Here is a 27,193-nt window from a genome sequence, read left to right as displayed (position 1 = left end):
TCCAGGAGGCTTTCAATCTAGTGTAAATATACTGTGCAGAGTTCTTATGAGCTGTTGATCGACTACCTTTACACACCACTCACACTCCTCTCCTAGTACCAGTAGAAAGGAACTCGGTGCTGCTGATCGCCAACAGTCAGAACATCCAGGCCACGTCTCTGAGCGGCACCACGATCAGCCTGCTGTCCACCACCACCAAGCAGACCACCGCCATGGACTTCCTCTACGCCCAGGAACAGGTCTGCTGGATCCACGTTGGCGATTCGTCGGCCTCCACCCACCTCAAGTGTGCCAAGATCCCCAACCTCAAGAACTTCGCTGACGAGAGGGTCATCAACATCTCCCTCAGCCTGCACCGTGAGTACTATAGTACAATATTATACTACACAATACATTTCCCTCAGCCTGCACTGTGAGTACTATAGTACAATATAATACAATACATCATCTCCCTCAGCCTGCACTGTGAGTACTATTGTACGATATAATACAATACATCATCTCCCTCAGCCTGCACCGTGAGTACTATAGTACAATATAATACTACACTATACATCACTCCCTCAGCTTGCACCGTGAGTACTATTGTACAATATAATACAATACATCTCCCGTGAGTACTATAGTACAATATAATACAACACAATACATTAACATCTCCCTCAGCCTGCACCGTGAGTACACTGTCGAATAGTATGCCATACACTATAAAAGGTCACACCTTATTTTGGATAGTTTGTTGATAGTCCCATATAGATGGCCATACAATCTGTTGATAAGCAACTTATTTAGGTTTAGAATAGGGTTCCCGAGTGGCGTAGAGGTCCCGGTTGTGATCCTGGTTGTGATCCCGGGCTGTATCACAACCGGCCGTGATTGGGAGTCCCATAGGGCGGCGCACAATTGGCCCAGCGTCATCCGGGTTTGGCCGGGGTAGGCTGTCATTGTAAGTAAGAATTTGTTCATAACTGACTTGCCTAGTTAAATAAAAACATGTCCAAAAATAAGGGTTAATGTTAAGGTTAAGGTTAGGGTTTGGATGGTTAGTTGAAATGTTGTTGACAGTTATTGAACATCTACTGAAACTCTACATGGGACTATCCAAATAAAGTGTTACCCTATATAATAGTACCCTACAATATCAACATCTGCCTCACTATAGTATAGTACAATACAGTATAATACACCTCACTTTGCCTGCACTGAGTACACTGTAGGAGAGTATGGTACAGTAAGATATAGTATTACTACGTAACTATACAATACTTTTTAGTACACTACATTGTATCATACCACACTGCTCAAGGTGAGTAACAGTCAGATAATACACCATCAACAGCTACACCCTCAAGTACATTAACATCTACACTGTGAGAACAGCAAACAGTTAGTACAATAGAGTACCACCCCCTGTTACAGCATGAATAGTTGAGTGGAGTACACTGTTACAACACAGCAGGCACATTACATCATAGCATCAACATCTCCCTCTGTTTGTCTACCACCAACTCCAGTTGAATATGACACATACTGTGGCAGTTCTACATGTAGAGGAAGTGTGTGTGTGCCTGCATTTCGTGCGTGTTGGTGTGTTAACACTGTAGCCGGAGTTGTGTAACGGCCAGTTTGGAAAGATTCCGACGCAATTTCTCTTCCAGTAAAAAAAAGTAAGAGGAAAAACAGAGCCTGTGGATCTAAGGAAAAACATGTGTGTGTATGAGCGTGTGTATGAGCGTGTGTTTAGCTTATAGGTCCACCCCCCTCTCTCTCCCAGTCTTCGCTCCCTGTCCCATCTCCCCTCCCTCCACTCCCATCTTGCCTCCCTACCTCCCCCAGTTTACTGCACACTCATGGCCTGGTTTTAGAGGAGACTTTCCACTATGAAACAGAGCAAAAACAGCACCACATCCAGTACTGGTACATACCTGTTTATTACAGGTCCCCTTGTGACCACACTTGACAACATTACAGTTTTTAACGAGTATGATTTAATTTACACACATTTCATATGTTCATAGTAGAAACGTATCAGCTCTTACACACACACACACACACACACACACACACACACACACACACAGTGGTGGCCATAGCTGGTGTTCAGTGTGTCAGAACTGAGGCAGAGGGGGGTAAACAAGTAGACAGCTTTAATGCATCAACCTACAGAGACTCTCCACACACACACACACACACACACACACACACTCTCTACTGCGTGAGTTTAGAGATACTTCACCCCTGACCCTCAAACCACTATCCCTCCCCTTTCCTTCCCCCCTCTCTCATCTCACCCCTTTCCTGTCTAATTGAGCAGTAAAGCCCTTCGGCTCGCCTTGCTGTGTATGTGTGCTGATTCTGAACCAAAGGAATGTGCAGGAAATTCCAACAGCTTCAGCTAGATTCTCCCCCTTTCTCTGCCTCTCACACACACACCACATGGACACAGGCACACATGGACACACAAATGATAGAGGCGCGCACACACACATGGATACACATGTCTATCACACACACACACGCATGAAGCGCCAAACACACACAAGCAACAAAGACACACACACACACACACACAAGCAACAAATACTCACACACGACTATCCAGTGTGCTGTGTTGTGAAGTGCTGCCTGCCCTTGTCAGAGTGGAGCGACAGGACCGGGGCTGTATTGCCGTGGCGAGGAAACAATAAATTGGCATTCCACTTCCTGCCACCACGTCACCTACTTCCTGTTTCCAGAGTTATCGTGTGTGTGTGTGCGTGTAAAAAAACTAAACAAATATAGCTCTTCTAAAACTGCCACAATTCTTTGGAGGATATGTTGTCTGTACCCCTTATTGCTGTTATTTTTCACAGAAACCCTTAGAATAGAAGCTACAACCTTTAGCTAGTTATCCATCCACTATGAATGTTGCATATTTTGTTTTCTGTAATATGTTAATCGTTTATTTTATTTTCCTATCGGTTTATCAGATTGGAACCTTGACTGTGCACTGGAGATGTTGTTGGTAATATGACACTGTCTGAGGAGAGTTTTGTCAACACTCCAGTGCTAGCTAGCATAGCCCTCAGAGACTAAGCTAGGGAGAGTTGATAGTTTGCTGAGGCTCTTGGCGTGTGAGTGTGACAGCGAATGAACGGGCCTCGCTCGCTGAGTCGATGCGGCCGGGTCGAGCAGGCAGCCAATGGCAGTGGTCGTCACATAGGACATGAAGGGTTTGCGGTCGCAGTGATTCATGACCTCGGCATGCCACACAGATGAGCGGTCCAGATGTGCTCTTCCTGCTCACTCTTTCTCTCTCTCTCTCATGCTCTGTTTTGTTCCTCACTTTCTCTGTCTGTGTATATAGCTATCTTACCTACCTCCAATACTTACCAAAGTTGACTGGGGCAGCTCTAGCAGAGCAGAAATTTGACGAACAGACTTGTTGGAAAGGTGGCATCCTATGACGATGCCACGTTGAAAGTCACTGAGCTCTTTTGTAAGGCCCTTCTCCAACCATTGTTTGTCTATGGAGATTGCATGGCGGTGTACTACATTTTCTACACCTGTCAGCAACCGGTATAGATGAAATAGCCGTATCCACTCATTTGAAGCGGTGTCTGCAGTACTTGTGTATAATTGTACGTGGTCCGCTGCAACTTTTCTTCACAATACAACAAACAGTCTCCTTCTGTTCAGAACACAGAATGCCATCTTGTAGCTGTACATCAAACATAGTGATCATGAATGTTAACACTGTAAATGAGTTTTATGATATGGAAATGTGAAGTGAACGTTTGGACTCACAGGTGTTTGGCTTGTATGACATCAAAGCGGTATTTTATTATAATCCTCAACGTCTCATCTTTCAAAAATACTTAAGAGTCCTCTTAATTTACAGCAAGTCCCTCACTCAGACAAAACATTTTCAAAAGTTGCCCAATTAGCAGGAGGGATTGGGTCAACGTTTTGTTGCAAGCGGTGCGCAAGTTCAAAACGTTTGTCAATCAAAACCCGTGAAGCGCAGAGCCAGAGCTCTGACGTCGTGTGTGTGTGTGTGTGTGTGTGTGTGTGTGTGTGTGTGTGTGTGTGTGTGTATACAGTGCCTTGCGAAAGTATTCGGCCCCCTTGAACTTTGCGACCTTTTGCCACATTTCAGGCTTCAAACATAAAGATATAAAACTGTATTTTTTTGTGAAGAATCAACAAGTGGGACACAATCATGAAGTGGAACGACATTTATTGGATATTTCAAAAAATTTTAACAAATCAAAAACTTAAAAATTGGGCGTGCAAAATTATTCAGCCCCCTTAAGTTAATACTTTGTAGCGCCACCTTTTGCTGCGATTACAGCTGTAAGTCGCATGTCTCTATCAGTTTTGCACATCGAGAGACTGAAATTCCTTCCCATTCCTCCTTGCAAAACAGCTCGAGCTCAGTGAGGTTGGATGGAGAGCATTTATGAACAGCAGTTTTCAGTTCTTTCCACAGATTCTCGATTGGATTCAGGTCTGGACTTTGACTTGGCCATTCTAACACCTGGATATGTTTATTTTTGAACCATTCCATTGTAGATTTTGCTTTATGTTTTGGATCATTGTCTTGTTGGAAGACAAATCTCCGTCCCAGTCTCAGGTCTTTTGCAGACTCCATCAGGTTTTCTTCCAGAATGGTCCTGTATTTGGCTCCATCCATCTTCCCATCAATTGTAACCATCTTCCCTGTCCCTGCTGAAGAAAAGCAGGCCCAAACCATGATGCTGCCACCACCATGTTTGACAGTGGGGATGGTGTGTTCAGGGTGATGAGCTGTGTTGCTTTTACGCCAAACATAACGTTTTGCATTGTTGCCAAAAAGTTCAATTTTGGTTTCATCTGACCAGAGCACCTTCTTCCACATGTTTGGTGTGTCTCTCAGGTGGCTTGTGGCAAACTTTAAACAACACTTTTTATGGATATCTTTAAGAAATGGCTTTCTTCTTGCCACTCTTCCATAAAGGCCAGATTTGTGCAATATACGACTGATTGTTGTCCTATGGACAGAGTCTCCCACCTCAGCTGTAGATCTCTGCAGTTCATCCAGAGTGATCATGGGCCTCTTGGCTGCATCTCTGATCAGTCTTCTCCTTGTATGAACTGAAAGTTTAGAGGGACGGCCAGGTCTTGGTAGATTTGCAGTGGTCTGATACTCCTTCCATTTCAATATTATCACTTGCACAGTGCTCCTTGGGATGTTTAAAGCTTGGGAAATCTTTTTGTATCCAAATCCGGTTTTAAACTTCTTCACAACAGTATCTCGGACCTGCCTGGTGTGTTCCTTGTTCTTCATGATGCTCTCTGCGCTTTTAACGGACCTCTGAGACTATCACAGTGCAGGTGCATTTATACGGAGACTTGATTACACACAGGTGGATTGTATTTATCATTAGTCATTTAGGTCAACATTGGATCATTCAGAGATCCTCACTGAACTTCTGGAGAGAGTTTGCTGCACTGAAAGTAAAGGGGCTGAATAATTTTGCACACCCAATTTTTCAGTTTTTGATTTGTTAAAAAAGTTTGAAATATCCAATAAATGTCATTCCACTTCATGATTGTGCCCCACTTCTTGTTGATTCTTCACAAAAAAATACAGTTTTATATCTTTGTTTGAAGCCTGAAATGTGGCAAAAGGTCGCAAAGTTCAAGGGGGCCGAATACTTTCGCAAGGCACTATATATATATATATATATCATGTCACTGTACAACCACTGCATTCAGTTTAGGCACTTATCAGTGTCCAAATCAGCCATTTTCAACCCGTTTACCGGTACGAGTGTAAAGGGCTACGTCGTTAACCCAAAATGTGAATAATCCACTGTTATTAACAACGTTTTATAAGCACGGAATAATCCCCTTTAAAAACAATCACACTTGCCTAACACTTTAGCCGAACAGACTGGTGATGGGTGGATTGTGGATGTGGGGATGTGCTTCCGCGTAAAGGAGCTAATTGGTCAAAGGCAGGCGCGTGCCTGGCAAAGCATTCTTTGCTCTAACCCCCTACCCAATCAGTGACCTGACCTCACTAAAGTACATCGCCAGGGAGGGAAGCTCCTCACAGACAGCCACACAGGGCCAGGGCAGGCCCCAGATTAGCCACTAACTAACACTGTGCCTGCCTACACAGCCATCAATGCACTGCCACCCCTACTGGGTGTTACAGTACTGGGAAGCCCTCATTAAAAGATAAAAATAAACAATGTCTAGGTTACTGGGACAGAGAGGCTGGGCGGAAATGAGTAGGTTTAATGATCTTTAACAAGGGGATTTGAGTTAAGACCAGCATGTCTAGCTGTACACTAGCTTTAGTTGGGGGGGGTTTAAAAGATTAGGGCTGTGTAGCAGTCTCCTCTTGACTGGAAAGAGTGTGGGATTTGTAATAACCTATACTAGGAGGCCCCAATATCTGAGCCATGTCTAGCTATGTAAAATGGCTGTTTGTGAAAACCCAAATATCTGTATTTTAGTACATTGTATTGGATTAGTGTGTGTGTGTGTGTGTGTGTGTGTGTGTGTGTGTGTGTGTGTGTGTGTGTGTGTGTGTGTGTGTGTGTGTGTGTGTGTGTGTGTGTGTGCAGTCACCTATCCTAAGTACTGTAGGATGGAGCTGGCACTACGTAATAAACCTATCATAGTTTTACCAACTCTGTCAGCTAGCCTTATGTTAATGGTTGAATTGATTCTAAGGCCAGTTTGATTAGCTTGAGTGTTTTAAGGATTCCATGGTAAAGCAGCAGTCGGGGTTATGGTGAAGTAATGGGGAAGGGGGTTATGGGGAAGTAATGGGGAAGGGGGTTATGGGGAAGGGGTTATGGGGAAGGGGGTTATGGGGAAGGGGGTTATGGGGAAGGGGGTTATGGGGAAGGGGGTTATGGGGAAGGGGGTTATGGGGAAGGGGGTTATGGTGAAGGGGGTTATGGTGAAGTAATGGGGAAGGGGTTATGGTGAAGTAATGGGGAAGGGGGTTATGGTAAAGTAATGGGGAAGGGGGTTATGGTAAAGTAATGGGGAAGGGGGTTATGGTAAAGTAATGGGGATGGTAAAGTAATGGGGGGTTATGGTAAAGTAATGGGGAAGGGGGTTATGGTAAAGTAATGGGGAAGGGGGTTATGGTAAAGTAATGGGGAAGGGGGTTATGGTAAAGTAATGGGGAAGGGGGTTATGGTAAAGTAATGGGGAAGGGGGTTATGGTAAAGTAATGGGGAAGGGGGTTATGGTAAAGTAATGGGGAAGGGGTTATGGTAAAGTAATGGGGAAGGGGTTATGGTAAAGTAATGGGGAAGGGGTTATGGTAAAGTAATGGGGAAGGGGGTTATGGTAAAGTAATGGGGAAGGGGTTATGGTAAAGTAATGGGGAAGGGGTTATGGTAAAGTAATGGGGAAGGGGTTATGGTAAAGTAATGGGGAAGGGGTTATGGTAAAGTAATGGGGAAGGGGTTATGGTAAAGTAATGGGGAAGGGGGTTATGGGTAATGGGGGGGTTATGGTAAAGTAATGGGGAAGGGGGTTATGGTAAAGTAATGGGGAAGGGGGTTATGGTAAAGTAATGGGGAAGGGGTTATGGTAAAGTAATGGGGAAGGGGGTTATGGGAAGGGGTTATGGTAAAGTAATGGGGAAGGGGGTTATGGTAAAGTAATGGGGAAGGGGGTTATGGTAAAGTAATGGGGAAGGGGGTTATGGTAAAGTAATGGGGAAGGGGTTATGGTAAAGTAATGGGGAAGGGGGTTATGGTAAAGTAATGGGGAAGGGGTTATGGTAAAGTAATGGGGAAGGGGTTATGGTAAAGTAATGGGGAAGGGGGTTATGGGTAATGGGGAAGGGGGTTATGGTAAAGTAATGGGGAAGGGGATGATCAGGGCCTATTAGCTGCTCTCTGCTATCGCTCCACATTCAACAAGATGTTCTTTTTGTATGGTATGTATGTATGGTATGTATGGTATGTATGTATGTATGTATGTATGTATGTATGCTCTGTCTTGCCCCCCCCCCGTCCCCCACCACATCCCATCTAATCACCCCTTAAACTATTTTGAAATGATTGGCATTGCTCTGTCTTTTTTCTCCTTTTTTCTCTCCCTCTTCTTCTTCAGTTCTTCTTGTCCCTCTGACTGTGCGTGCCCCTGGCTGGTCTTAACCAGTACCACGTTTAGGAGTAGCGTGTTCTTTTCTCCCTTCTCCTTTGGCCCGCTTTCTCTTTTGTGTGAGTTTCCCTTATCGTGTGATGCGTTCTCCAGATGGTGTTTAAGACTGGAGTGTTTTGAATGCAGGAGATTGGCTTTGGGGATAGGAAGGTGGATGTGAGGAGGGAGGGGGAGAAAGTTAGATGCACAAATATCATACTGCCCCAAAAATGCTAACTTCCCCTGTTATTGTAATGGGAAGAGGTTAGCATGTCTTGGGGGTGTGAGATTTGTAACTTTCTCACTCCTCATTAATCACGATGCATTCAGGACGATCTGTGGTAGCATCCACATTCATGTAGAAGTGTTTAGAAACATATATTCTTATTTAAGAAAAAAGTGACTCCAAAATATATTATTTACCATTTCATTTCTATTGAGCACAAAATCATCTGAAGTACAACCAAAACAAACAGAAAATGCATCCAGGTTTGTAGAGTCACAAGCTTGATGTAATCATTGCTTGCTAGGAATTTGGGACCAAATACTACACTTTTGACTCCTTTTAATACACACAAGTGAATTTGTCCCAATACTTATGCTCCTCTAAAATGGGGGACTATATACCGAAAAGATTCTAAACTGTTCAACCGATATGGATAATAATACCCTCGGATTAAAGCGGACAGTCTGCACTTTAACCTCATAGTTATTGTATCATTTCCAATCCAAAGTGCCAAAACAGAAACAAATTGTCACTGTCCCAATACTTTTGGAGCTCACTGTAGATGTGGCTCTGATTAGTCCAATAGCAAGTGCAGGTTAGAAATACGCCCTCACAAATTCCCTGTATATAAATCTAGTCCTCTCTCTCTGATTGAGGTGCAGAGGGCTGAGCAGAGTAAACAACCTATTTGGAGGAGAGAAAAAAAGGAAAAAGGCACTGTGGTCTGTTTTTTCAATTATGTTGTGTTGTTTTTATAGTGCAATTTTGGTCAGACAGAAGTGCAGTAAATGAATGCAGACTGTTTTTCCTCTCTTCTAGGGAAGGAAACACAGGATGGGGGAGGGATGGGGTGATGATGCATGGAGGAAGAAGAGAGAAGTGGGAGTAGAGTGGGAGGGAGCGAGGGAGGGAGGGAGCGAGGGAGGGAGCGAGGGAGGGAGGGAGCGAGGGAGGGAGGGAGCAAGGGAGGGAGGGAGGGAGCAAGGAAGGGAGGGAGGAAGGAGGAAAAAAAGTATTTGGCTTCCCTGTCAGAGATTCTGTTTATCAGTTCCAATGATAGGCAATGGACTTCTTCTACTCTTTTGTTTTTAGCTGTTGAGCACACTGTTAGGGTGTTTCTCAATCCTCCTCCACTTCACTCCATTCTTCCTCCACTCCTCCTCTTCCTATTTTCTCTTTTGTTTTATCCATGGCTTAATCAACGTAGTTTGGCCTGGCGGCCAGCTGGGAGTGTTTAAGCGTGGTTCCATGTTAAAATAAAAAGCACCATGGGGAATATGACCCCTGATTCCCGTAAACCTCCTTCTCTCCTCTCCTACTGGCACAATGAAGGTATTTAAAAAAACTAAAAATCTCCTCCTCTAAGCCAGCTGCTGCTGCATAATACGTTTTCCTAATGGAAACTATAAAATCTCTCTTCATCTCCCCCCTTTGTCAATTAAAAATATATTTTTTTCTTAAGTGCAAAAATGTCATCCATTTTGCCTGCCCTCTCCATTCAATCACATTGAAAAGTGTGTGTGTGTGTGTGTGTGTGTTTAACAATGAAACCTCCTTTTGAATTCCATTTAGATTTATTGGCCATGAGCTGGTAAGCTTTCACTAGACATACTGTTATTGCCCTCTTAGACCATGGAATTTGCCTCATCATCCTACTCTTTCCTCTTAGAGAACTATCCCCTTGACCCTCCTAAATCAACACCGTGTGTGTGTGTTTTGGGGTATCTGCTCAATAAAATGCACCTTGTGGGATGCCCCCTGCCTCAGAGAGAGTGCGAGAGAGAGACACACACACACACACACCCACACACTTTTAAACCCAGTTCTAATATTACAATTTTAGGGGACTGTATCGCTGTGTTCCCCAGTGTCTCATCTCTCCTTTTCCTTCAACTCTGACAATGGGGCTCTTTCTGTAAGTCTGGCAAACACTCAGTCTATGGTTGCTGTGGGAGGGAGTGGGAGTGTGTGTGTGTTGCTCTTTCGCTCTCCTCTGCCCTCTGTATGTGCTGCATTTGGGTGGAGCAGGGCATTTTCCCTTCAAGTCTCAGTGGGGTGGTGCATAACATATGTATGTGTGTGTGCGTGTGTCAGACTTGGGTTGAAACACTTTGAGGATTTGCTTTAGTCTGGACAGTGCCAGGTGGACGGGGTTTGCACTTCTTTCTATTCATATTATTGTAACAGACAAGCTCAATGTAGCACGTATAGTAGTATCTGAGATCAGGTCGTGTTTGTCCAGGTCTTTGAAGTTCTTGGAGGGGTGGGGCTGAGTCTATCCTCAGGCCATGGGAAAATCTACCAGTCTTATTGGGAGATTACACAGTACCATTTCTACCACTCTAACAACCACATTCTCACTCTCCTCTCCCAGCTGGAACAACCATATTAAAAAGGACCATAACACAACCACTGGATAACTAACTAATACCGAACGCAGCCACAGTGAAGCAGGGGGTATATAATGGGTATAATAGTACTGGAGTGCCGGGATAGAAGTTGCCCCGTAACCACAGATCTAGGATCAGATATTCAAATCCTAAGCCAAACCATCAGCAGGTTTTTAGGAAGAATCGGAACCTGTATCAGTGGTTCGGGGCAACTTCTGCGTACTGTTGGTGGACTTGGGAAGAAGGAGAGTGACTCTGTCTGAATGACAGGAACATTGCTTCGAGGAAGTCTAATTTGCCAATGTCACGGTCATCTCTTTTGACATTCAGGGAAATTGCAAAGAATAACCCGAATTACAGAGGCTGCCAGGCTTTCTAGGCAACCGACCTGCGTGAGTCTGAGTGTGTGTGTGTGTGTGTCATTCTGTAAGCGAGTGTCAAGGCTTTCTGCCACGCTGCATGTTATATTATAGCTTAATATGTATCCCTCTTCCATCACCACTCTGCTGCACATACAGTATGTAGAGGACACACACACACACACACACACACACACACAATACGGTGCCAGGTTAATGTGCTGTAGATTTAGAAACATCAGCAATGAGTGCATAATGGAATGTTTACATAACTAGCAGTGAGACAGAGACAGACAGAAAGCCAGGCATAGCAGGACAGTTAGTCCCAGTGACTATAACCATATCTATCAAGTCATGATGGCGCTCCCTACCATTACCTCAATGTCTCACTCCACCATTTCCTTTACCACAGTACTAAACCGTACGGTACATTAGATCATACAGCGTGCAGGTGCCCACATAGACCGAGCCTGAGAGAGAACAGGTCAATGAAGATTTATCAGTCGACATGTAAAGTATTTTATTTGTTTCTAATCTTTTTATGTCTCCTCTTTTCTGTCTATTTTTATTTTCTCCCTCCTTTTCCTTTCTCTCTCTTGCCCCCCTTCCTCTTCTCTCTCTGTATCTCCTCTACTCCTTTCCCTCTTTCCACTCATCTCTCTCTCTCTCTATTTCACTCTCTCTTTCTCTCTCTGCTGTCCAGATGTGGAGCAGATGGCTATTGACTGGCTGACCGGAAACTTCTACTTTGTGGATGACGTGGACGACCGGATCTTTGTGTGTGACAAGGACGGTCAGACGTGTGTCACCCTGCTGGACCAGGAGCTGTACAACCCCAAGGGCATCGCCCTGGACCCCACTATGGGGTGAGGACACAGTCGCGCACACAGTCGTACACACAGTCGCACACACACTGCACACACGCCCCCAGACTGCTTATGCGTCCGTGTTTTGTCTTTTATGTTATGTATCTTATACCAATCCATCACCACTAGAAGTCGACCAATTAATCGGAACGTCCGATTAATTAGGGCCGATTTCAAGTTTTCTTAACAATCGGAAATCGGTATTTTTGGACATAGATTTGGCAGGGGCGGCAGCGTAGCCTAGTGGTCATTGAAAATAAGAATTTGTTCTTAACTGACTTGCCTAGTTAAATAAAGGTAAAAAAAAAAAAAATATTTTTTTTTAGATTTTTTTTTTACACCTTTATTTAACTAGGCAAGTCAGTTAAGAACAAATTCTTATTTTCAATGACTGCCTAGGAACAGTGTTAACTGCCTTGTTCTGGGGCAGAATGACAGATTTTTACCTTGTCAGCTCTGGGATTCAATCTTGCAACCTTACAGTTAACTAACGTTAGTCCAACGCTCTAACCACCTGCCTGTCATTGCACTCCACGAGAAGCCTACCTGTTACGCGAATGCAGTAAGAAGCCAAGGTAAGTTGCTAGCTAGCATTACATTTATCTTATGAAATCAATCAATCATAATCACTAGTTAACTACACATGGTTGATATTACTAGTTTATCTAGCGTGTCCTGCATTGCATATAATCGATGCGGTGCGCATTCACGGAAAAAGGACTGTCGTCGCTCCAACGTGTACCTAACCACAAACATCAATACCTTTCTTAAAATCAATACATAAGTATATATTTTTAAACGTGCATATTTAGCTAAAAGAAATCCAGGTTAGCAGGCAATATTAACCAGGTGAAATTGTGTCACTTCTCTTGCGTTCATTGCACGCAGAGTCAGGGTATATGCGATTAATAATAAACATTTTGTTTTTGAAATGATAGTTTCTGGATTCGACCATATTAATGACAAAAGGCTCGTATTTCTGTGTTATTATATTATAATTAAGTCTATGATTTGATAGAGCAGTCTGACTGAGCGGTGGTTGGCAGCAGTAGGCTCGTAAGCATTCATTCAAACAGCACTTTCGTGCGTTTTTCCAGCAGCTCTTCGCTCTGCTTCAAGCATTGCGCTGTTTATGACTTCAAGCTTATCAACTCCCAAGATTAGGCTGGTGTAACCAATGTGAAATGGCTAGCTAGTTAGCGGGGTGCGTGCTAATAGCATTTCAAACGTCACTCGCTCTGAGACTTGGAGTAGTTGTTCCCCTTGCTCTGCATGGGTAACGCTGCTTCGAGGATGGCTGTTGTCGATGTGTTCCTGGTTCGAGGGACAGAAGCTATACTGTTAAACTGGCAATACTAAAGTGCCTATAAGAACTTCCAATAGTCAAAGGTATATGGAATACAAATGGTATAGAGCGAAATAGTCCTATAAATACTATATTAACCACAACCTAAAACCTCTTACCTTGGAATATTGACGTCTCATGTTTAAAGGAACCACCAGCTTTCAAATGTTCTCATGTTCTGAGCAAGGAACTGAAACGTTAGCTTTCTTACATGGAACATATTGTACTTTTACTTTCTTCTCCAGCACTTTGTTTTTGCATTATTTAAACCAAATTGAACACGTTCCATTATTTATTTGAGGCTAAATTGATTTTATTAAGTTAAAATAAGTGTTGTTCAGTATTGTTGTAATTGTCATTATTCCCCAAAAATAAAATCATCCTTATTAATCGGTATCGGCTTTTTTTGGTCCTCCAATCTGTATCTGCGTTGAAAAATCCTAATCGTTCGACCTCTAATCACCACACATGAAGTTCCCTTTAAGGAAATTTGACCATTTTACATATACACACATTCACACTCATCTAACCCTATTCAATGCCCCCATTTGTTGGTCAAGGTTGGATGGGCATGTCTTTGCATGTACGCAGTGAGACAGCGAATTTCACACTGCAGTCTGTCTGTCTGTCCTCCCTCCTTTATCCCATGGGAACAGACCAATGTCCCAGAGCATGTGTGCTTTAACACACCATAACAGTCCCATGAGAGGCCCAGTATTTGGGCCACCGTAGTCTGTCATTGTTACACAACCCAAAACAATGGGCTGGGGTGGAGGGGCGAAGGGGTTTCAGTTTTCCGAAACACTTGGAAGTGTTCCATTCCCCTCTCTGACTGGAAGTTTTGGGGGAGCAGTAATTTAGTGCAGATGTTTCATTTGTGTTGTTCAGCCCTGAGCGCTCCCAAATCCTGCCTTTTCACTGTTTTTCTATAGTCATGTTTTTATTTCAGCCCTGCTGTTTATGACGGGTCTCGGAACTCAATTCCAAAAGGGTGTGTGTGTGTGTGTGTGTGTGTGCGTGTCTCTGTTTGTGTATGTGCGCGCATGTGCAAGTATTTGTTTTTCATTCCAACCAATTCCCAGTGCTATAATTGTCTGTGCAGTAATATACTCTGGTACATTTACTTCCCCTGCCTGATGTTGTCCAGCTGCTATAAGAGGATGAGAGTAATATTCTTGGCTGTAATTTAGAGATTATATAATGTGTGTGTGTGGTTGACTGATTTGCCTTTAAATTGTTTAACTTGGGTCAAATGTTTCGGGTAGCCTTCCACAAGCTTTAAAATAACATAATCTATCAGAAATACGGTGTAGACGTTGTTGTAAATGACTATTGTAGCTGGAAACAGCCATTTAAAAAAAAAAAGGAATATCTACATAGGTGTACAGAGGCCCATTATTAGCAACCATCACTCCTGTGTTCCAATGACAAGTTGTTAGCTAATCCAAGTTTATCATTTTAAAAGGCTAATTGATCATGAGAACCCTTTTGCAATTATGTTCGCATAGCTGAAAACTATTGTTCTCATTAAAGAAGCAATAAAACTGTCCTTCTTTGGACTAGTTGAGTATCTGGAGCATTTGTGGGTTTGATTACAGGCTCAAAATGGCCAGAAACAAAGAACTTATCAATCTATTCTTGTTGTGAGAAATTAATGAGAGAACTTGGGAAATTGGCATGAAATTGAAGATCTCGTACAACACTGTGTGCTTTAAGTCTCAACTTAAACAGATTTTTATTTTTTATTTCACCAGGTAGGCTAGTTGAGAACAAGTTCTTATTTGCAACTGCAACCTGGCCAAGATTTTAATTTTTTATTTTACTAGGCAAGTCATTGAAAATAAGAATTTGTTCTTAACTGACGGCCTAGGAACAGTGGGTTAACTGCCTGTTCAGGGGCAGAACGACAGATTTGTACCTTGTCAGCTCGGGGGTTTGAACTCGCAACCTTCCGGTTACTAGTCACACGTTCTAACCACTAGGCGACCCTGCCACCCCGATATAGCATAGCAGTGTGAACAGACAACAACACAGTTACACATGGAGTAAACAATTAACATGTCAATAACACAGTAGGAAAAAAAGTCTATATACATTGTGTGCAAAAGGCATGAGGAGGTAGGCAAATAATTACAATTTTGTCTACAATTCAAGTCTGTTCTTTTGCCCATCTTAATAATTTATTTTTATTGGCCAGTCTGAGATATGGCTTTTACTTTGCAACTCTGCCTAGAAGGCCAGGATCCCGGAGTCGCCTCTTCACTGTTGACGTTGAGATTGATGTTTTGCGAGTACTATTTAACGAAGCTGCCAGTTGAGGACTTGTGAGGCATCTGTTTCTCAAACTAGACATTCTAATGTACTTGTCCTCTTGCTCAGTTGTGCACCAGGGCCTTTCCGAGAGCATGTCCAAGACAGTTTGATAGTTTCCTCCTGTTTAGGAACCAGTGAGAGGCACGGTAAACAAGCTTTTTAAGGAGAAAGACATAATAGAATATCAAATGTTCTAGTTAGGCCCAGGAGGTGTCCCTAGGTTGTTGTTGGACAAACTGTTACCACACACAAATAGTCCTCCATATATAACCTAATGAAGGTAATAAGGGTTATTCAACTACAGAGCCAAGTTTCCCCTACATTTATCAATTCACCAATTAACCAATCACTGTCAAGCAGCTGTCTCTCCTCTCCCGCAGCTCTTCCCTAGGTTGTTGCTGGAAATGAAAACATCCTCATGCTCAGTTAACTTACCTGCTAAAATATGTTTGGAATAAAATAGAATCTAGAATTCTTGTCTATAATCATCTCCCTCCCCTATTCTTCTTCCACAGTAAAGTGTTCTTCACAGACTACGGTCAGATCCCCAAGGTGGAACGTTGTGACATGGATGGTCAGAACCGGACTAAGCTGGTGGACAGTAAGATTGTGTTCCCCCACGGTATCACCCTGGACCTGGTCAGCAGGCTGGTCTACTGGGCTGATGCATACCTGGACTACATAGAGGTGGTGGACTACGAAGGAAAGAACAGACACACCATCATACAGGGCCTGCTGGTGAGGACATACACGTGCATGCGCACACGAGCACACGTGCACACAAACACACAAGGACATCGAGGGCAAGATCAGACACACTATCATTCAGGGCCTGCTTGTGAGCTCATCAACCTGAGACTGTCTGGAAGCTAGCATACTTCAGAGTTCTGGAAGGGATCAGTTAAGTGGGTTTAACATTGTGGAATGTTGCAGATTGTTAATGTTGTGTAGAGCAGATGGACATCTTTATGTAGCGTAAGGAGCTGTGAACTTTACATTCATAACTTTCCAAGCAGTTCAATCTTAAATGGAAATACTTGGCACTAAAACCAAGTGCCCCCCTTTTTGTGTGTAAATCTATGTAGAGATTCCCTTGTTTTTCTCTCCTGTGAGGATCCTTTCTCCCCTGCGGTTGTAGTAGTTTGTAGACCGGTGAGCTATGGCCAGAGAGCAGGGGGTGGACAGTAGCCTTTTCATTAGAGTGCTGATTAGTAGGAGGTAAGACTGAGCTCTGGACGGTGCCGCGGCAGGCGTGGCCAAGTGCCTTTTAAACCTGTTAGCAGGGCTTTTATCGCTAGCTGTCTCTGTCTGCACAAGTAATAGCCTTCATTTACTCACTGGGCCTGGGGGCAGAGACGTGTACACACACACACACACACACAAAGCCCCTTCATTTGTGTGTGTGTGCCAGATAGCCATCAGCAGCAGTTTAAAGTCCTTGGACGGTTATTGATGGTGTGGTATGGGCTGTGTTGCAAAGAGCATCTGTGTTTATCCCTGCCCTGCCTCATCTTAATGGACGCTAGTTGCTCTGATCTGAAACACTGATGGGCCTCCAACGTCTATGTGACGTTAGTGCTGTTTACTGGGACAGTATGCCTGGCTTTCTTCTCACGGATGAATGTGTGTTTGTTTAGGCGTGCTAGAGTGCATTGAATAAAATGGAGCCCTGTGTCATGCGAAGGGTGATGTTTAGAATTCTGAAGCACCTTGCGGTTGGGTTCGGACATACGGATTGAATGAGTGTGAAGGGGAATGCTGTATTGATTGTGACTTTTGGGGGTTTTGCATCACTCATTCTCTCTCCCTCCCCCTCTTTTTCTCTTCCCTCCCTTATTCTCTCTCTCCCTCCCTCCCTCTCCCCACCCTCTGTCAGATTGAGCACCTGTATGGTCTGACAGTGTTTGAGAACTACCTGTATGCCACTAACTCGGACAACGCCAACATGCAGCCTAAGACCAGTGTGATCCGAGTGAACCGCTTCAACAGCTCTGACTACCAGGTGGTGACCCGCGTCGACAAGGGAGGAGCCCTGCACGTCTACCACCAGAGACGCCAGCCCCCAGGTAACTGTTGTTATAGGGTTCTGTATTTTACGCTGGGCATATTGTCAAATCAATTCTATATTGAACCCACAGACATAGTGGTATAGTTGAAATTCATTTGAATACTAAAAAAAGTCCTCTCCTCCAGTGCGTAGCCATGCATGTGAGCCAGATCAGTTTGGGAAGGCGGGAGGCTGCTCTGATATTTGTCTGCTGGGGAACAGCCATAAGACCCGCACCTGCCGCTGTCGCTCCGGCTTCAGCCTGGGGAGTGACGGGAAGTCCTGCAAGAGTAAGTACCACACAGCCAATCTCGTCTCAGGTACACCACAGCACAGCCAATCACCTCTCAGATACTCCATAGCACAGCCTATTATCTGTTAGGCACTTTTACAACCCAAGCCAATCCGCTTTAAGATGCTGAATTATATCTGCTCTGAGATACAACAACACAGCCAACCCATTCCTACATACGATAGTCCATGGCACAGATGATGTCACAGCCAATCCACTTTCAGCTCCTCCAATCAGCTCCTTCACAAATCTGGCTATTCATTCCTCCTCTGCGGCGGTCTCTTTGAGCAGCTAAATCTCATGTCTGAGCAGTAGAAATCGTCTGACTCACCTGGCATTGACAGCCAACCTCCCTAATCAATGTCTACATGCCTTAAGTCCCACTGTAACTTTAAACCGGAGGCATAGATTGATTCAGTGATTGAACCTGTGCCAAGGGCAGTGAAGGTTCAGTCAGGAAAAGCGCATGCCCTTGAGCTAAGGTCTGGGACACCCCTAATGTGCATGTATTAACCAGGCTTTTCTCCAATTGACTACTCTGGTATGCTGCATCATGTAGGTTGCAACCGCATCCCTGATTGATTCACTTTGCCCGCAAGGTATGTATTAATATTCTGTGAGGATATGAAAGCAAGCACATATTGATCTGTTTCTAGACTATAACCCTTTGGTGGCCTTGATAACCACACCACGGTAGATTGATTCAACAGAAGCCTCTCCCGTCCACCATGCCATACGGAACTCCCGCTTGTTCATTTGAATGATTTGAAAATCGCTTACGATTCTCATTAGGTTGACGGGATTATGCTGCTCTTGCGCCATTTCTGTCTGTTCTAAATCATGCAAATGACATGGGGTAGTGTAATTTAGTTTCAGCATTTCAATTGGGAATTATTTTCTGAGACGCAATCGGTCACAAGATTTAAGAAAGCCGGGAATATTGGAAGGGATTGGATTCATGTGGATCTCATTAAACAACAAAGGCCTCACCAATGCTCTCCTCCTGGTCCCATGTCTGTCTGTCGTAGCATTGTAGTGTGACTTGAAATCCTTTTTAGAAGCTACCTCTCGGGTTGGGCAGACTTGCTAGAGAGACGCTAACTAGATATGTGTTTTATAATAAGTTTACAGTCAAAAGCCCCTATTCATAAAGCATCTCAAAGTGTCTTCTAGATCATAATGAATAAGATTACATGGACAGGGGGATGGCTGATCCTAGATCAACATTCTTACTCTGAGATGATTTATGAATACATACCCAGTAAGTCCTCTATCTCCCATGCTGTTTCTCAGAGCCGGAGCATGAGCTGTTTCTGGTGTACGGTAAAGGTCGTCCAGGGGTCATCAGAGGGATGGACATGAATGCTAAGGTCCCAGATGAGTACATGATCCCTATAGAGAACCTGATGAACCCCAGAGCCCTGGACTTCCACTCAGAGAGTGACTTCATATATTTTGCCGACGCCACCAGCTACCTCATCGGCCGCCAGAAGATCGACGGTACAGAAAGGGACACCATTCTGAAGGAAGGTACGGTAATGTTGGCCATTTTGGGGAATCATTACAGTAATAGGGAGTAGTGGCCATTTTGGTTCCAAAATAATGCTAGCGCCTTGTCAGGTGCTCTTGTGAGGGTAGAGGTGGTCATTTTAGCTCTGTTTGTCCAGATTTGTTGTGTATAATAGGGTGACTGGCCTCTCACCACCTATTCTTCTGTGTTCCAGGGATCCATACAGTCGAGGGTATAGCGGTGGACTGGATGGCTGATAACCTGTACTGGACAGATGATGGGCCCAAGAAGACCATCAGTGTGGCCAGGCTGGAGAAGGCTTCCCAGACTCGCAAGACTCTCATCGATGGCAAGATGACCCACCCCCGCGCCATCGTAGTGGATCCCCTGCATGGGTAAGAGACGGAGAGAGGGGAGGATGGTGGGAGAAAGATGAAAGGAAAGATAGTGGTTTCAGATTGGTCTTTAAACTGTTGAGCTGCAACTTTAAAGTTTGTGGGTTGGATGTGTGGGAGAGGTTAGGTAAAAGTTGTTTTGTGGGAGGCGGTAGGTTTTAATTTAATTCAGAGTGTGTGTGTGTGTTGGGAGTATTTGATTCCCTCTGCTTCTTAATAGATTCTTTTGATATTCTAATGAGCCTCTCCCATGTGTGTGTGATGTGGCAGGGAGATGATTGGAAAGTTGACCCTGGGGGATGTGGGTTAGTGTGTGTGTTGGTGTACGTGCATACAAAATGTACATGCTCATGTGTGTGGGTCAGAAAAGAGCAGATGGTCATCTGTCGATAATAGCCTCCTGTCACTAAGCCCCCATTGTCCCCTCATGGCGCTTCAAAGCAATTCTCTGTGTGTGTGTGTGTGTGTCTGTGTGGTTTTAATATCCTTGTGGGGACCAGAAGTCCTCACGGAGTGTAAAACAAGGATAATTTGGACAAGTGGGGACATTTCGCCGGTCCCCAAGGAAAAGGCTTTCTAGGCATAGGTGTTATGGTTACAATTAGGTGTTATGGTTACAATTAGGTGTTAAGGTTAGCGTTAGCATTAGGTGTTAAGGTTAGCGTTAGCATTAGGTGTTAAGGTTAGCGTTAGCATTAGGTGTTAAGGTTAGCGTTAGCATTAGGTGTTAAGGTTAGCGTTAGCATTAGGTGTTAAGGTTAGCGTTAGCATTAGGTGTTAAGGTTAGCGTTAGCATTAGGTGTTAAGGTTAGCGTTAGCATTAGGTGTTAAGGTTAGCGTTAGCATTAGGTTAAGGGAAAATTTTATTTTGTTGGGTCCCCACAAGGATAGTAAAACAAACGTGTGTGTGTGTGTGTGTGTGTGTGTGTGTGTGTGTGTGATAATTAAGCAATAGGACATATACCACAATCCCCAGTGGTGCCTTATTGCTATTATAAACTGGTTACCAACGTCATTAGACCAGTTAAAAAGGCTGATATACCTCAGCATCCAGGAGACAAACTACCCGGTTTATAATATGATATTTAGCAGACGCTTTTATCCAAACCGACTTAGTCATGCGTGCATATATTTACTTATGAGTGGTCCCTGGAATCAAACCCACTACCCTGGGGTCGCAAGAGCCATGCTCCACCAACTGAGCTACAGTTTACTGGGCACCTGGGGTTCTCTCTCCAAGCGGTCTTAATCTGTGTGTGACTCTTCATATTGATGTACCCTCACCTGGCCCGCTCCCTAGAGCAATACACACACACACACACACACTTCAGATTGGCCGTGACAGAGGGATGTACGTCCACACACTCTCCTGGAGAAGCGCTCACCTCCACTAAGACCTGTAATCAATCAGCCAGCCAGAGAGAGCGAGAGAAATAGGGGAGAGCGAGGGAGAGACTGAGTGGAGGAGCGAGAGGAGAGTGAGATGGATCAAACCCGAGGTAGAAGTAGGGAGGAATAGAGAGAATGGGGGAAGGAGAGGTAAAGATGAGAGGTAGAGACCGGTAGAGGGGATGAGTCTCAAAGGGGGAGAGGGGGAGGGAGAAATTGATTGAGTCAGATGGTCACTCATACTACAGTGTGATGAGGAGAGGAGAGTCTGGTGTTACATAATGAGTTGTTTAGCAGCCGATATTGGACTTGGTCATAGTGGTGGCCGGCTGGCTGGATCGATAGTCCTTTGGTGTTCATCTATCAGGGGCTTTGACAGACAGCTCCAATCTGGAGAGAATGTCATTAGTCAGTATATTGACAGCCAGACTAGGGGACCCTTCACTGTGGGGGTGGACGAGGGTGGTTAGGAGATGTCCTATAGAATGCTACTCGATCAGATGTCAGCTGGGGAAGAATTGTCCAGTCACAATGGACCAAAACACACACACACACACACACACCCTGCTCACCCACCCCTCCTCTCTCTCTCTTCCAAGGTGGATGTACTGGACTGACTGGGAGGAAGATCCTAAGGAGAGTAAAAGAGGGAAGATAGAGCGGGCCTGGATGGATGGTTCTAACAGGAACGTGTTCCTGACCAGTAAGACAGTCTTGTGGCCCAATGGTCTGAGTCTGGACATCCCACAGGGCATTCTGTACTGGGTGGACGCATACTATGACCGCATCGAGATGGTCTACATTAACAACACTGAACGCAAGGTCAGTCAGACTGGTTACTAGTGCTTAACCTAACCCTAACCCTACTATGACCACCTCAACAACACCGAACTCAAGGTCAGACGTTGACAATACCTGTGTTTCAGTTGCAAAATGTTTTGCTAAGGTGTGCACTAATGAATATGACCTTGTGTTGTGCTGTTGCTATCAGACGGTATATGAGGGTCAGGAGTTGAACCACGCCTTTGGCCTGTGTCACTACAAACACTTCCTGTTCTGGAACGAGTACCGCAGCGGCAGCATCTACAAACTGGACCAGGTCACCAGGACCGTCACCCTGCTCCGCAACGAACGGCCGCCCATCTTCGAGATCCGCATGTATGACGCCCAGCAGCAGCAAGGTACAGGACACTACACTCTGTCCACCCAGACACAACCCCATCCATCTGTCTACCCAATCACTCATCACTTTTTATTATCGTGACCGTTCTCATATCAGATGACAGATCTGCAGCTAGGTCTGAATTGTAACTTGAGATATAATGCATTTGGAAAGTATTCAGACCCCTGGACTTTTTCCATGTTTTGTTACATTACAGCCTCATTCTAAAATGGATTGAATATTTATTTTTCTTATCAATCGACACACAATACCCCATAATGACAAAGTGAAGACGTTTATAGACATTTTTGCAAATCTATAATAATAATAAAAAAACAGAACTTATTTACATAAGTATTCAAACCCTTTGCTATGAAGCTTGAAATTGAGCTCAGGTGCATCCTGTTTCCATTGGTCATCCTTTAGATGTTTCTACAACCTGATAGGAGTACACCTGTGGTAAATTCAATTGATTGGACATGATTTGGAAAGACACACAACTGTCTATACAGTGGGGCAAAAAAGTATTTAGTCAGCCACCAATTGTGCAAGTTCTCCCACTTAAAAAGATGAGGCCTGTAATTTTCATCATAGGTACACTTCAACTATGACAGACAAAATGAGAAAAAAAATCCAGAAAATCACATTGTAGGATTTTTAATGAATTTATTTGCAAATTATGGTGGAAAATAAGTATTTGGTCACCTACAAACAAGCAAGATTTCTGTCTCTCACAGACCTGTAACTTCTTTAAGAGGCTCCTCTGTCCTCCACTCGTTACCTGTATTAATGGCACCTGTTTGAACTTGTTATCAGTATAAAAGACACCTATCCACAACCTCAAACAGTCACACTCCAAACTCCACTATGGCCAAGACCAAAGAGCTGTCAAAGGACACCAGAAACAAAATTGTAGACCTGCACCAGGCTGGGAAGACTGAATCTGCAATAGGTAAGCAGCTTGGTTTGAAGAAATCAATTGTGGGAGCAATTATTAGGAAATGGAAGACCTACAAGACCACTGATAATCTCCCTCGATCTGGGGCTCCACACAAGATCTCACCCCGTGGGGTCAAAATGATCACAAGAACGGTGAGCAAAAATCCCAGAACCACACGGGGGGACCTAGTGAATGACCTACAGAGAGCTGGGACCAAAGTAACAAAGCCTACCATCAGTAACACACTACGCCGCCAGGGACTCAAATCCTACAGTGCCAGACGTGTCCCCCTGCTTAAGCCACTACATGTCCAGGCCCGTTTGAAGTTTGCTAGAGAGCATTTGGATGATCCAGAAGAGGATTGGGAGAATGTCATATGGTCAGATGAAACCAAAATATAACTTTTTGGTAAAAACTCAACTCGTTGTGTTTGGAGGACAAAGAATGCTGAGTTGCATCCAAAGAACACCATACCTACTGTGAAGCATGGGGGTGGAAACATCATGCTTTGGGGCTGTTTTTCTGCAAAGGGACCAGGACGACTGATCCGTGTAAAGGAAAGAATGAATGGGGCCATGTATCGTGAGATTTTGAGTGAAAACCTCCTTCCATCAGCAAGGGCATTGAAGATGAAACGTGGCTGGGTCTTTCAGCATGACAATGATCCCAAACACACCGCCCGGGCAACGAAGGAGTGGCTTCGTAAGAAGCATTTCAAGGTCCTAAAGTGGCCTAGCCAGTCTCCAGATCTCAACCCCATAGAAAATCTTTGGAGGGAGTTGAAAGTCCATGTTGCCCAGCAACAGCCCCAAAACATCACTGCTCTAGAGGAGATCTGCATGGAGGAATGGGCCAAAATACTAGCAACAGTGTGTGAAAACCTTGTGAAGACTTACAGAAAACGTTTGACCTCTGTCATTGCCAACAAAGGGTATATAACAAAGTATTGAGAAACTTTTGTTATTGACCAAATACTTATTTTCCACCATAATTTGCAAATAAATTCATAAAAAATCCTACAATGTGATTTTCTGGATTTTTTTTTTCTCATTTTGTCTGTCGTAGTTGAAGTGTACCTATGATGAAAATTACAGGCCTCTCATCTTTGTAAGTGGGAGAACTTGCACAATTGGTGGCTGACTAAATACTTTTTTTGCCCCACTGTATAAGGTCCCACAGTTGACAGTGCATGTCAGAGCAAAAACCAAGCCATGAGGTCAAAGGAATTGTCTGTCGAGCTCCGAGACAGGATTGTGTTGAGGCACAGATCTGGGGATGGGTACCAAAATATTTATTCAGTATTGAAGGTCCCCAAGAACAGTGGCCTCCATCATTCTTAAATGGAAGAACTTTGGAACAACCAAGACTTTTCCTAGAGCTGGCCGCTCAGCCAAACTGAGCAATCGGGGGAGAAGGGCCTTCGTTAGGGAGGTGACCTGATGATCACTCTGACAGAGCTCCAGAGTTCCTCTGTGGAGATGGGAGAACCTTCCAGAAGGACAACCATCTCTGCAGCCAAGTGTCGCGTGTGGAAGAAACCTGGCTCCACCCCTACGGTGAAGCATGGTGGTGGCAGCATCATGTTGTAGGGATGTTTTTCAGCGGCAGGGACTGGGAGACGAACATTGCAAAGTACAGAGATCCTTGATGAAAACCTGTTCCAGACCGCTAAGGACCTCAGACTGGGGTGAAGGTTCACCTTCCAACAGGACAACGACCCTAAGGACACAGCCGAGCTTCGGGACAATTCTCTGAATGTCCTCGAGTGGCCCTGCCAAATCCTGGACGTGAACCCGATTGAGCATCTCTGGAGAAACCTGAAAATAGCAGTGCAGCGACTCTCCCCATCCAACCTGACAGAGCGTGAGAGGATCTGAAGAATGGGAGAAACTCCCCAAATACAGTTGTGCCAAGGTTGTAGCATCATACCCAAGAAGACTTGAGGCTGTAATCGCTGCCGAAGGTGCTTCAAGTACTGAGTAATTTTAATATTCTATTTTTTAAAAAGTGTCTAAAAACCTGTTTTTTGGTTTGTCATTATGGGGTATTGTGTGTAGACTGATGGGGAGAAAACGATTTAAGCAATGCGGAAAATGTCAAGGGGTCTGAAATAACAAAATGCGGAAAAAGTCAAGGGGTCTGAATACTTTCCGAATGCACTGTATCTCTGACACACATACATTGCATGCACAAACCCTTCTATTCAGACACTAATCTGTGTGTTTATAACCCCCCGCCCGTCTCTCTCTCTCTCTGTGCAGGTTCTAATGCATGTCGTGTGAATAACGGTGGCTGCAGTAGTCTGTGTCTGGCCATCCCTGATGGGAGACAGTGTGCCTGTGCAGAGGACCAGCTACTAGATGACAAAGATAACACCAGCTGTAAAGGTGAGAGGTCTGGGAGCAAGGGCCACCTATAGGAGACCAGGAGTTTACACTCAATTCAAAACTCCCACAATGTGTGTGCCCATGTGCGCGTGCCCATGTGTGTGTGTGTGTGTGTGAACTCGTGTGGAAGGGAATTTTATCACATGCTACCGACATCAGGGTTTATAGAGATTAGCCTAGAATAAAACTCTATTTCAAAGTTGAACTGTCAGTGTATGTGTCTGTGAGAGGGGAAGAAAGAACAAATGTGTATAGAATGCAAATAGAAATCCCTCTCACGCATGGAGCAGTCAGCACAGATTTTAAGGGTGTGGAGAGAGGGGGCGGATTAGGGTCTGACAGTAGGCTTGACACACACACACACACACACACACACTGGGCTCATGTTGACTCACTGCTTTGACAGGGTTTGTATTTGTTGTTGGTTGCTGATGTGATTGGTGTTGGTTGCAGTGTATTAGCTAGTATCTTTCTGTATCCCTCTCCACTCATTAAACTTTGTCGGTGAAATGTGTTATTTAAATGTTCAACTTCTCTCTTTCCATGACTATCTCTTCCTTTGTCCCTCTCTCCCCCTCTCCCTCCAGTCAACCCCACCTACATCCCTCCTCCTCAGTGTCAGCCAGGGGAGTTTGCCTGTAAGAACAACCGCTGTATCCAGGAGCGATGGAAGTGTGACGGTGACAATGACTGTCTGGACAACAGCGATGAGGCCCCCGAGCTCTGCCGTGAGTGTGCACACGTGCATACAGACACACATACACTGATTTTAGATCAGCTACCTTTCCTTTGGTCTCTGTGCAGCTGGAGACAGATGGCCTTTCAGTATTTCAATTTGACAGTCTTTTGATGCCAGAATGAATTGAGAAACGACAGACTTTGTGTGTTTATGTGGAGTTTGTATTTGCACATGCCTGCGGGAGAGTGTGTGTGTGCGTGCGTGTGTGTGAAGGAATGTGGGAATGTTGGTGGGTCTGGAAAAGCTCTCTCTGTCTGTCTGTGGTCAGAGTGCAGACAGGCTCCAGTAGCCTAGCCAGAGAGTCTGTGTCTGTCTGTGCCCTCTTACACTCTGTACCCCTGCTATCCCCCTTCTATCCTTCTTCAATCCCTCCCTCCCTCTCTCCCCCTCCAGACCAGCACACCTGTCCGACCGACAGGTTTAAGTGTCAGAACAACCGCTGTATCCCTCTGCGCTGGCTGTGTGACGGAGACAACGACTGTGGCAATGACGAGGATGAGTCTAACACCACCTGCTCTGGTAGGACACTCACACAGACTCACAGATGTACACGCTCAAACGCAGATGTGCGCACACACACGAGTAACACACACATATTCTGTCCACATTATTTTCTCTCTTTCTCGCTCTTTATTTTTCTGTTTTGCTGTCTCTTTCTTTTCTCTCTTTCTCTGTCGTACACCTCGTTCAG

At 44.5% G+C, this 27,193-nt stretch overlaps 1 protein-coding gene across 6 annotated transcripts in view; it reads left to right on the top strand.

Annotated features, from left to right (window-relative positions):
- The window catches only part of LOC112262803 (low-density lipoprotein receptor-related protein 1-like), a 184,027-nt gene that overhangs the window by 85,146 nt on the left and 71,688 nt on the right, over positions 1-27,193 (top strand). For all 6 annotated transcript variants that reach the window (XM_042297574.1, XM_042297572.1, XM_042297561.1 and 3 more), the window contains exons 6-17: positions 97-357; positions 11,821-11,983; positions 16,157-16,379; positions 17,518-17,707; positions 17,835-17,978; positions 19,274-19,510; positions 19,705-19,885; positions 21,874-22,096; positions 22,266-22,455; positions 25,638-25,763; positions 26,351-26,491; positions 26,896-27,021. In XM_042297574.1, coding sequence (XP_042153508.1) covers positions 97-357; positions 11,821-11,983; positions 16,157-16,379; positions 17,518-17,707; positions 17,835-17,978; positions 19,274-19,510; positions 19,705-19,885; positions 21,874-22,096; positions 22,266-22,455; positions 25,638-25,763; positions 26,351-26,491; positions 26,896-27,021 — 2,205 coding nt within the window. The remainder of the gene's footprint in view (positions 1-96; positions 358-11,820; positions 11,984-16,156; positions 16,380-17,517; positions 17,708-17,834; positions 17,979-19,273; positions 19,511-19,704; positions 19,886-21,873; positions 22,097-22,265; positions 22,456-25,637; positions 25,764-26,350; positions 26,492-26,895; positions 27,022-27,193) is intronic.

The sequence above is a fragment of the Oncorhynchus tshawytscha genome, linkage group LG02, assembly GCF_018296145.1.
Source record: "Oncorhynchus tshawytscha isolate Ot180627B linkage group LG02, Otsh_v2.0, whole genome shotgun sequence".
Taxonomy (NCBI): domain Eukaryota; kingdom Metazoa; phylum Chordata; class Actinopteri; order Salmoniformes; family Salmonidae; genus Oncorhynchus; species Oncorhynchus tshawytscha.
This window is presented reverse-complemented; position numbering and strand designations above follow the sequence as displayed.